Source organism: Oncorhynchus mykiss, chromosome 5, assembly GCF_057628025.1.
Source record: "Oncorhynchus mykiss isolate SJ-2025 chromosome 5, ASM5762802v1, whole genome shotgun sequence".
Classification (NCBI taxonomy): Eukaryota; Metazoa; Chordata; class Actinopteri; order Salmoniformes; family Salmonidae; genus Oncorhynchus; species Oncorhynchus mykiss.
In genome coordinates this window covers 35,997,021-36,008,661 of record NC_143026.1, presented here as the reverse complement: position 1 = coordinate 36,008,661, position 11,641 = coordinate 35,997,021, and the positions used below count along the sequence as shown (strand labels likewise).

The window sequence follows — 11,641 nt, the reverse complement described above, 5'->3', positions numbered from 1 at the left end:
ACATCTGGGACATCATGTCTCGCTCCATCCATCCATGGATGCTTTACTCCAGGTCTGGGAGGAGATCCCTCAGGAGACCATCCGCCACCTCATCAGGAGCATGCCCAGGCGTTGTAGGGAGGTCATACAGACTACTGAGCCTCATTTTGACTTGTTTTAAGGACATTACATCAAAGTTGGATCAGCCTGTAGTGTGGTTTTCCACTTTAATTTTGAGTGTGACTCCAAATCCAGACCTCCATGGGTTGATAAATTTGAATTCCATTGATAATGTTTGTGTGATTTTGTTGTCAGCACATTCAACTATGTAAAGAAAAAAGTATTTAATAAGAATATTTCATTCATTCAGATATAGGATGTGTTATTTTAGTGTTCCCTTTATTTTTTTGAGCAGTGTATATATAAATATATTTTTTTAAACAAAAAATGATATAATCTGGTCCTCCCGAGTGGCGCAGCAGTCTAAGGTTCAATCCCAGGCTGTGTCACAGAATGCTGTGACCGGGAGACCCATGAGGCGGTGCACAATTGGCTCAGCGTCATCTGGGTTAGGGGAGGGTTTGTCCGGCTAGGATTTCCTTGTCCCATCGCGTTCTAGCGACTGCTTGTGGCGGGCACCTGCAAGCTGACTTTGGTCGCTAGTTGGACGGTGTTTCCTCCGACACATTTGTGCGGCTGGCTTCCAAGTTCAGTGAGTCAAGAAGCTGTGCGGCTTGGCAGGGTCGTGTTTCGGAGGAGGCATGGCTCATGACCCTTGCCTCTCCCGAGTCCGTATGGGAGTTGCAGCGATGGGACAAGACTAACTACCAATTGGATATCACAAAACTGGGGTGAAAAAGGGGGTAAAAGTTGACACACTATATGGAATTGTCTGCTCTACTCAAAATTACAACCAACTAATTGCAGCATTACCACAAAATTGGTAGAGGCAAGTGGAAGAAGTAAGGGAACTTGTCTGTCGGCCCTGCATTAAAGACAGTCATACTAGTTTATTAAAGGACCAAAAAATAGACAGCTGTGCTAAACAGATTGCAAAATACTTGGATAGAGATATTCAATGTACCGATTCCATGGCACACGAAACAATGCCGGATCCAACACTTGCAGTAGAGTTTTCCAACACTTGCAATATATAGAATGTTGTATGTATGGGGGCCACAACCATGCCAGCTCTGCAGATTTATCTGCGAAAAGACTCATTAGATCATTTGTTTTGGTACGGTCCATATGTTGCTTGTTTTGGGTCACAGGTTCAGGAATGGCTGAAGAACTGCAACATTCCCCTGGAGCTAACTCTGCAATAGCACTGTTGGGTGATTTTAAAAGTAATTCAATCAATAATACTTTCAGAATTTTAAAAAAGTCTTTAATTTACAATCTGTAGAAACTATGAGATAGAAAGGTTCAGAACTTTTGTGAAACATCACAGCACAGTTGAAAAATATATGGGAAATAGAAATCAAAACTGGATGGTTTTCAGAGATACAGTTGAAGTCGTAAGTAAGTACATGCACTCAGGTTGGAGTCATTAAACCTCCACAAATGTCTTGTTAACAAACTATAGGTTTTGGCAAGTTGGTTAGGACATCTGCTTTGTGCATGACACAAGTCATTTTTCCAACAATTGTTTACAGATTATTTCATAATTCACTGTTTACATACACCAAGTTGACTGTGCCTCTAAACAGCTTGGAAAATTCCAGAAAATGTAATGGTTTCAGAAACTTCTGATAGGCTAATTGACATAATTTGAGTCAATTGGAGGTGTACCTGTGGATGTATTTCAAGGCCTACCTTCAAACTCAATGCCTCTTCGCTTCACATCATGGGAAAATCAAAAGAAATCAGCCAAGACCTCAGAAAAAAAATTGTAGACCGCCACGTCTAGTTCATCCTTGGGAGCAATTTCCAAATGCCTGAAGGTATAAACACTATGGGACCATGCAGCCATCATACCGCTCAGGAAGGAGACCGTTCTGTCTCCTAGAGATGAACGTACTTTGGTGCAAAAAAGTGTAAATCAATCCCCGAACTGCAGCAAAGGACCTTGTGAAGATGCTGTAGGAAACAAGTACAAAACTATCTATATCCACAGTAAAACAAGTCCTATACCAACATAACATGGAAGGCTGCTCAGCAAGGAAGAAGCCACTGCTCCAAAACCGCTATAAAAAGACAGACTACGGTTTGCAACTGCACATGGGGACAAAAATCTCACTTTTTTGGAGAAATGTCCTCTGGTCTGATGAAACAAAAATGGAACTGTTTGACCATAATGACCATCGTTAGGTTTGGAGGAAAAAGGAGGAGCCGAAAAACACCATCCCAACCATGAAGCACGGGGGTGGCAGCATCATGTTGTGGGGGTGCTTTGCTGCAGGAGAGACTGGTGCACTTCACAAAATCGATGGCATCATGAGGGGAAAATGTGGATATATTGAAGCAACATCTCAAGACATCAGTGAGGAAGTTAAAGCTTGGTCGCAAATGGGTCTTCCAAATGGACAATGACCCCAAGCATACTTCCAAAGTTGTGGCAAAATGGCTTATTAAGGACAACAAAGTCAAGGTATTGGAGTGGCCATCACAAAGCCCTGAACGCAATCCTATAGAAAATGTGTGGGCAGAACTGACAAAGCATGTGCGAGCAAGGAGGCCAACAAACCTGACTCAGTTACACCAGCTCTGTCAGGAGGAATGGGCCAAAATTCACCCAACTTATTGTGGTACGCTTGTGGAAGGCTACCTGAACGTTTGACCCAAGTTCAACAATTTAAAGGCAATGCTACTAAATACTAATTGAGTGTATGTAAACTTCTGACCCACTGGGAATGTGATGAAAGAAATTAAAGCTGAAGTAAATCACTCTACTATTATTCTGACATTTCACATTATTAAAATAAAGTGGTGATCCTAACTGACATAAAACCGGAATTTTTACTAGTATTAAATGTGAAGAATTGTGAAAAACTAAGTTTAAATGTATTTGGCTAAGGTGTATGTAAACTTCTGACTTAAACGGTAGATGGATGGCATTGAGGAGAGCTGAAGGGTGGGACTAAAAATAGCTATGCACACAGCCAAGACAACGCAGGAGGGGCTTCAGGACAAGCTTCTGAATGTCCTTGAGTGGCCCACTCAGAGGCCGGACTTGAACCCTGGAGAGACCTAAAAAACAGCTGTGCAGCAATGCTCCTGATCCAACCTGACAGAGCTTGGGAGGATCTGCAAAGAATGTGAGAAACTCTCCAAATACAGGGGTGCCAAGCTTGTAGCGTCATACCAAAGATAACTGAAGCCTGTAATCGCTGCCAGATGTGCTTCAAAGTACTGAGTAAAGGGTCTGAATACCTGTGTAAATGTGATATTTCATTTTTTTATAAATGAGCAAACATTTAGAAAAAAAACAGTTTTTGCCTTAGTCATTATGGGGTGTGTAGATTGATGAGGAAAAACCAATTGAGTCAATTTCAGAAGGCTGTAACCTAACAAAATGTGGAAAAAGTCAAGGGGTCTGAATACTTCCAGAACACTGAGTGTACAAAACATTAGGAACTAACTAATGCTCTTTCCATGACATAGCTTTCACCTGGTCAGTCTATGATCCCTTATTGAAGGGGGGGGGGGAGACAGGTTAAAGGATTTTTAATCCATAAAACAATTGACATTCAGAGGGTGAATGGGCAAGACCACATATTTAAGTGCCTTTGAACAGGATATGGTAGTAGGTGCCAGGCGCACAGGTTTGAGTGTGTCACCACTGCTGGGTTATTCACACAATATTTTCCCATGTGCATCAAGAATGGTCCACCACACAAAGGACATCCAGCCAACGTGACAAGTTGGAGCATTGGAGTCAACATGAGCCAGCATCCCTGTGGAACGCTTTCGACACCTTGTAGAGTCCATGCCACAACGAATTGAGGCTGTTCTGAGGGCAAAAGGGGGTGCAACTCAATATTAGGAAGGTGCTTCACACCAAATTTATCCATCGGCTCAGTTCTTATAGCCCTGGTTTGATATGGTGCCATCTAGTAGTGTAGTGTGGCTGATTATTCTCAAATTCATTAGAGGCTAATTCATTGAGTCTTCATAACGAAATCTGGAGTCAATATGATTTATGGTTCATGAGAAGATTAAGTATTTTTTGCATCAGCATAAGTGCTAACGTGCATCTATAGGTACTGTCCATCCATACAGTATTTGAATGCAGCAAAAAAAAAAATCTCAAAACCATTAAGCGACTGATGTAATGAGTCTATATACACAAAATCTGGAGTGAATCTGGTTCATGAGATGATTTTGAGCATTTGCGTTAAATATGAAAATAATTAGTTAATAGTTTCCATGTTTTTTGAGAAACCAACAAGAAATTCAGTGTGGTTCATCTTAGGGACGGCCATGATAGCGATGACACATTTCAAGTTGATAGGTCACTGTGGAAGTGGATTTAGTGGTTTAAACGGACACAAATCAGATTTGTCAATAACTCAGCCATCTTTTGACCAATCCCTTAGTTTGAGAAAAGTTTGGAGAAGTACCATGGTCCTACATTCCAAATTTAGTCAGGGATTTTTATGAATATTTAAAAGCATTAGTTTCACAGTCAAATTTGATTGTAAAGGTTCCTTATTTTTGAAGATGAATGCCAAACTTAACACGGTTCATCATGGTAATGTCTGTGATGACCCTAAACAGTTGAGTTGATGGGACATTTTCTAGTGGATTTAAATGGTAAAGTAAAATCAGATTTCCTGATTTATCAGTCATCTCTTAACCAATCCCTTAACTTCATTTGAGATCATCTAAGAGATGTCCCATGGGCCTACATACTGCATTTGGTGTTTTTGTAGTTTTTTTTTGATAGAGTGTATGGTTCATGAGAATACGTCTTTCAAAAGTAAAAAATAAATAAAACATGTCCAAGATGGAGGAAAATCTATCCTGATGGACATTATGGATCGTTGAGGAGAATATGTTCAGGATGAGGAAAGACACCTACATAGTTTTTTTTAGAAAGACACCTACAAACAAGGTTTCAAGTGTTTAGGTCAAACGGGCCGCCGGATATGAGGGTTTAAGTGAGACTGCTTATAACAGTGCCACCTATAGACCAATCGGTAGTTGGCCTGTAGTATCTGTGTGCCAAATTCAAAACAAAAGTAACCAATCTATGCGAGTTCGCTGTGAACCCCTAATAATTAGCCAGACACATCAATAGCTATTTCTTAAATACTTTATACAAAATTAATAAATTGTAATGTACACATTTTAATGATCAATACCATGATTTTTCCAGTTGCAAAAATACAAATGAAACTTCACAAAAGTCCAGTTACTCGGACATACAACACGTGCTAACTATTGTAGTGATTTAATTATAGTGCAATGCTTCACAAGATTTAAAAAATATGTATTAAAAAAATGGAAATGAAACGATAAAAAGTGAACACTTGCACAGCTTGGCACAAGGAACATGTATGTTAGTGGCAATGCCCTCCTTAGAAGTAGACATTTTCCCCTAAATCAACAGCCAAAAAGATGTATTCCCATTGGTACTGTAGATACTGCATATAAAGCCCAGATATAGCTTTAACAGTGTGTGATGTTGCAGTTTTCTTTGTGTGAACATCAAACTGACTATTATTGTATGGACAACGGCAGTGTTACTTGACAAATAGCAAAACATTCTCCTCGTTTCTATCAGGGATATGACAGGCATGCATTACCCCTTACTGTATACTGTAGATCCAATAGATTCATGATACCGTACTGAACATCACTCCAACATTTAAGAGGGATCAAAATGGAAAACAAAAATATAAATACTATATCTAAGAAAATGAATACATCTAAACAAATATAAATCCTCCAATACAATTAAAAACAAAAATAAAGTAACAGCAATAAGGAAAATCACATTGACAATATCAGTCTGATACGGTTGATTTAGGTCAAATTGACCAACCCTCTGTATCGTTGTGAGACAAAAGAAATACACAGAAAATGGGGGGTAAAAACATGTATATAGAAATCTTCTATTATCACCAATGTAAGGCCACTCAGAGATACAAGGAAACATAGCTGGAAAATATTTGCAAACCGAGAGCTTGGACTGCCTTTTCCTAGCCTCGTTACGAACCATACGAGGCTAGCCTTTCCCTCATCTGAGATTAAAATCATTTCAACTCCTCTGATCCCAAAAGACCCTCTAGGTCCAGTTAGTATATGTAGGGTCCTGCTAGAAAACTGCAGTAAAAAGAAATTCAAAACCACTTTGAAAACTATACTCAAACTGCATCTAGCAGCCCTCTGTTTGCAAAGTAGACCAGAGTATACATATGGAATAAATACATAAAAACTATAAACAAAATGGCTGTCATTGAGGGTTGGCCACATTAGCCAAATGTTTGTAAAATGTTGTATTCAACAGGGTTATTTAGCAGTGATTACTAAGTTCAAGACAGGGCCCTACATACACCATTGCCGTTTTTGATGTACGAAACAATAGTCCATATTAAAAAGTGCTCACCCCTCTATCCTTAAAAGGAAGTTTCTCTGGATAGAAGGCAGCCCTTGTGTTAAGAACATTTGACAATTTAGACTAAAAAGTATTACAGTAATTCTTATTCAAAGTGCATTGTTAACACTGTATGGGACTAATGGGTTATGAATAGGAGCCCAATACTTGACAAGGCACACAACTTACAAACCCTTTACATTGAGTGCTGTTGCCGTTACAGTACCTCATGTCCAAAAATAGGGGGGGGAAGACAAACATAAAACTCACTTCAGAACCACCACACGGCACTAATTTCAATACAAAAAAAAAACACTTCACTTTTCTACAGGGAAAAACGGTGGATTTGTACACTATATTTAGGAGTAGGGTACTTGACATGCGGTAGAAGTCCAAACGATAGAAACCAGGTGAATCTACTTCAAAACAAAAACACCAACAATGACATCCTGCATTTGGACCCTAATAGTGGCATCAATGAGATGAACATGGATCCTGAAGAACACTAAAGAGAGATTGAGGAAGATAAACAGCTTTCTACTACAGTTACAGTTTTGTGTCTGAACTTCACACATTCACAGCTTCTAAAGTGTAAGGCATCAAACATATGGCCACAGTTGGGGGGTATTGCACATGAACACTGAGGGGGATTGTGGGGTGAGGGGGACACCCTGTACTGAAGTACATACAGGCTGGCAGGAATTGATTGGCATATAGCGCCCATGGCATGTCCATAGTGCCAGACTGGCGAACCAACATAAGTACAATATCGTGTGAGATTGTGCCTAATAACCATTGAGTGAGAGAGAAACTAACTACGTATGTGTAGGAGATGGTGAGTGAGGGACACAAAAGGTGGAGTCTGAGAAAAACACAGTGAGTGACAGTGTGATGGTGAACCAGTGTCCATCAAACAGCCAGTAGCAGCCAGGGGACATTATTAGTCTAAAGTAGTAGTAGTCAATGTGCTCCTATTACTTCCCACTTTACTAGAGGCCCTTCACACCCCTCCCCTCCTTCAGGGAGACCTCATCTGCCCTCCTCCTCAGAGCGTAACTCAGACTTGAGCTTGACGAACTCCTTGGCCACCTCGTCGTTGGAGCGCTGGGAGAGGATGCGCATGGCGGTGAGGCCGGTCTCGTCCATGGTGACCCGCTGACCTAGGGGGCACCAGCACGCCACACTGCCCTTCTCTGCCACATCCCGCAGCTGCATCACAGCCATGCCCACCACCCGATCAGCACGGCCAAAACAGTAGTCCTTCACACACATCTGCAGTTCGTAGCACTCAAAGCCATCCTCATTACCCAGGATACTGAGGAGACATGGAAGAGGGGAGGGAGACCATTTTTTACACTTACATTTTTTTTACAATGAGCAATGGCTATTTCAAGGGAGTACACATTGATAATTTTAGGCAACAGGCTACTGTACTATTGCTTGGCTCTGGACTCACAAGTGGAAGGTCTCGTTGAACTTGGGCGCCCAGCTGTTGTTCTTGGACTTGGATTGGAACTTGCGCTTCTTGTCACTGAGGTGGGGTCCAATCATGGTGATCTCCACAAAGGGCCGGAACATCCCAGACGTCTGCCACTTCAGATCATTGGCTCCCACCACTGGTACAACGAGGAAGGAGATGAGTTTGTTTGTTGGGATGGGGAGACAGCGAGAAAAGTGTTTATTGGAGTAATTGTTTTCCTTAACTCCACAAATACACAAACCTTTGACAGTGACTTTGTGCTCCCCAGTACCAGGGTGGGTGAATAGGTCGATCTGAATGGATATCTCTCCCACCGGCTTGTCCACTCCTGACCCTAGCGCACACAAATGGAAACACAAGACATTATCTTCCAGTGGTGGTCAGTGTGATTATAGATACCAGTAGTATCCTTTAGGGAGGAGGAGGAGAGGGTATGGGTAGGGTCATACAACCAGGAGGAGGAGCAGTCAACGTTGGTGTTTGGGGCAAACTCACCCACAGGGGCAGATGGGAGGGGGTTTATGTACAGAGTAAAGGAGACCGGTGTTGTTAGCACATGCTATCCATTAATGGCACCACCTACCCCTGGAGGGTTGTATTTTTTCGTTGGGAGTTAACCTAATACCCTTCCCATTGTGCACTGGTGAGGAGGCAGCAGAAAAGATCCCAAGAAAGAAGACAAATAAGCAAACAGTGTCAAATGGCAGCAGTGAGTCATTTTAGAGTTAGACAAATCACAGCACACACAGAACAGTCACAGAGCCAGTGAAAGTTTGTTTCTAGGTATGTAACAGAGGCACAGTATTTAGCTGATAGATCAACTTCAAGCCCAATACTAAATAGAACAGTACTCAAGAGGGAGCACTGGAGCCTCTGGTGACCCCTGGTGGCAAAGCAGGGGAGAAGCAAAGGTCTTATTTTATGACTAATGTATTTAGTTAGACACAATGGGAAGCAGACTGATGCTATTGTGTGTGTGTGTGTGTGTGTGTGTGTGTGTGTGTGTGTGTGTGTGTGTGTGTGTGTGTGTGTGTGTACTGCCTCACCTTGTGTGTGTTGTGTTGTGACGAAGGTCTTGATGAGCGTGTCTGTGGTCTGTGTGTAAAGGGACAGAGCGTGGCGTAGTGAGGTCAACTCAGGACTCTTCTCCAGGAACGCCTTCTTCAGACCGTTCCCTCCTGCATGGAAGTATTGCTGCAGACGAGTGAGAGTGAGTGAGAGAGAGAGAGATGAAGAGGGAGAAGGTTTGATTCCCTAATATACAATGAATGAGGCCTGTAATTAAAGGATCAGCAACACAGTCCCCTCATCATCTAAGTAGTAACTTTACCACAGGTGTATGTTTGCCTATAAACTCAAAGACAAACTTTGATTGTGTCCAGTGCTATATCCATGACAGCACACTGTTTAGGTGTCAGGCTTTTGGCCTCTCCTGCCATGTGATCTTTAAGCTTCGAGAGCTGCCCCAGTTCCTTGGCTGCAGACAGGATCTGAGCCCCCTGAGGAGAGGAATACACAACATTAGGTGACGGTGTGTTTGGAGTAGAGTCTCGTGAGGAAAAGGGCCAGGTTTGAAGGTAAATGTTAGGAGGGTGTTAGGCCTTACGAAGGTGTCGTTTCCTTGGGGCAGGACGATGGTCTTCTCCAGGCTGCTCATCACAATCCTCCACAGCTCTTTCAGAACCCGCTTTAGAACAGTCTTCTCACACGCTGTGGCAAACAGAGTTAACCTGCATAGACACACACGGACGTTTAATGAGACAACACATACAGCAAATCAACAAATACACAATCACGCAACATGGCACAACATACTGACAAAAACAACTGACTTCTGAGGGAACGCACCAAAATGGGTACCAACAAATCAGCAGCCAATAGAAAAGCAGGAGGGATCCACTCACTTTGAATCCAGGAAGTCCATAAGTGGCCGTAGCACGTTGTCCGAGTCGGCCTCCACCATGTTGCGGCTGTTGGCGTTGACTGGGCCCTTGATCTGGTACAGCAGAGAGGCCATCTGTCTCATACAGTCATCAATACAAACCTGGAAACTACAGGAGAGAAAGGAGCCACAGGTTTTAGGGTTCAGAGCCAAAATGGACTCCATATACTACAGACTGAAGCTGTGTGTATGAGTCCACAGTAGAAACATTATGAGTGACATAGTATGGGGAGAGTGTACACGTTGGAATCCTGGGACTGTGTGGGAGCATGCGTGTACCTGTTTCCAAATGTGGTACTCAGCTCATCCAGCACATTGTTCAGCTTGACCTGAAGCTCATTCAGGAGGTCACTGGCTTCGGTGTCCAGCTGCAAACAAACAGGCAGACACACAGATAGTCAGACAGGTGCAGCGAAGCACACAGGGACAGTGTAATAAGTACAGAAGTACTGGGTACAGAATTGTTTTTGTAAAACAGTTAAGCATGATTCTCATAAACCATAGATATGGGGGAAAACAGCAACATAATTCCCTTTGATGCCAGATAATACACATACTGTAAAGTATGCGAATTGCAAGCCAAAGTAGAGCACACACAATAATTCAGCAGCAATGGAGAAAACGTGTTATTCTGCTTTTTGCCAGTAGATGAACGAGCATGGCAAGAAAAGGCAATGGTCACTCAAACATCATTTTCAGAGAAACTGTGAAAAATGTTTGACTGAAGTAGCGAGATTCCCTGCAATGTCACTGCTACTTCTCTTCCAGTTAGTTACAGTCATTGTTATTAGAGCCAACACTCCTGTAGACTAACCCACCTTTTTGTCGGTAATAATCACCACCTTCAAAGACAGCGGATGAAAGAAAATGGCGGTTTAATATGACAGGAGATTCATTGACTCAGAAGTATATTCTATTGGAGGACCACCAGGGGTCACAATGTGTCCCGTATCTACAACCACAGCATCAGTCTGACAGAAACCATCTCACAGAGGCCTAAAGCAACCACAGCCAGACAGATGACAACATGATGTGGCCCATTAAGCTAATGCTTCAATAGGCCAGCTGATACATGGACTGCCAGGGACTAGACTACATGTCTAGATTGCAGACAAGAGTATAGGACAGCTGTAGGGGAGACTACTGAAGGAGTTCTGCACCAGTGGATACGAGGAAGGCTTACAGGGGCTATAGGGAGAGATTGAGTATGTTTTTCATGAGCCTCCTGTACGTGTGTATACTGCTGAGTAAGTGACAGTTAGTGAGAGTGATACAGTGTTAGTGGAGATGGGCACTGATGATGTCACATCCTTACTACACTCACCTTCTCCTCGTCTTTCTTTTCAGGCTATCAGAGAGTGGGAGGGGGGAAAAAAAGGAGATGACCGTATTTATTGCTGTCTTTTATCAAGAGCTAGTATAGAGGTAAAAACTAGAAATACATGGCAAATATCTGATGGTGCTATAAAATAATATTGTACCAATTGGGAAATGTGTTGACCAATGAACCAGTGACATTTTTGTGAGCAGCATAGCTACCGCTCAACTATACAACCCAGGGATAAAGGCACAAACTAACCCACCTTTTCCTCTGGGGGTGCATCCATCTTTGAGAGACGAACAATTTAAAAAAAAAGAAAGTCAAATGTGTCTTTTGTTGCAATAAAGTACGGACCAGCAACAGACCCAACTAGTACTA

The 11,641-nt window shown here is 42.3% G+C and overlaps 1 protein-coding gene across 13 annotated transcripts in view; it reads right to left on the bottom strand.

Annotated features, from left to right (window-relative positions):
- Positions 1 to 5,221: 5,221 nt before the first annotated feature.
- The window catches only part of unc13bb (unc-13 homolog Bb (C. elegans)), a 114,229-nt gene continuing 107,809 nt past the window's right edge, over positions 5,222 to 11,641 (bottom strand). For 4 of the 13 annotated variants that reach the window (XM_090234602.1, XM_090234601.1, XM_036977346.2 and 1 more), the window contains 9 exons: positions 10,222 to 10,310; positions 9,905 to 10,051; positions 9,607 to 9,730; positions 9,368 to 9,499; positions 9,047 to 9,194; positions 8,584 to 8,640; positions 8,242 to 8,334; positions 7,977 to 8,136; positions 5,222 to 7,835 (listed from right to left, as the gene is read on the bottom strand). In XM_090234602.1, coding sequence (XP_090090728.1) covers positions 7,550 to 7,835; positions 7,977 to 8,136; positions 8,242 to 8,334; positions 8,584 to 8,640; positions 9,047 to 9,194; positions 9,368 to 9,499; positions 9,607 to 9,730; positions 9,905 to 10,051; positions 10,222 to 10,310 — 1,236 coding nt within the window. In that variant the 3' untranslated portion in view covers positions 5,222 to 7,549. Of the gene's footprint in view, positions 7,836 to 7,976; positions 8,137 to 8,241; positions 8,335 to 8,583; positions 8,641 to 9,046; positions 9,195 to 9,367; positions 9,500 to 9,606; positions 9,731 to 9,904; positions 10,052 to 10,221; positions 10,311 to 10,760; positions 10,785 to 11,266; positions 11,291 to 11,641 lie in introns of all 13 variants that reach the window. The other 9 variants (XM_090234605.1, XM_090234603.1, XM_036977347.2 and 6 more) reach the window with 5 other exon arrangements.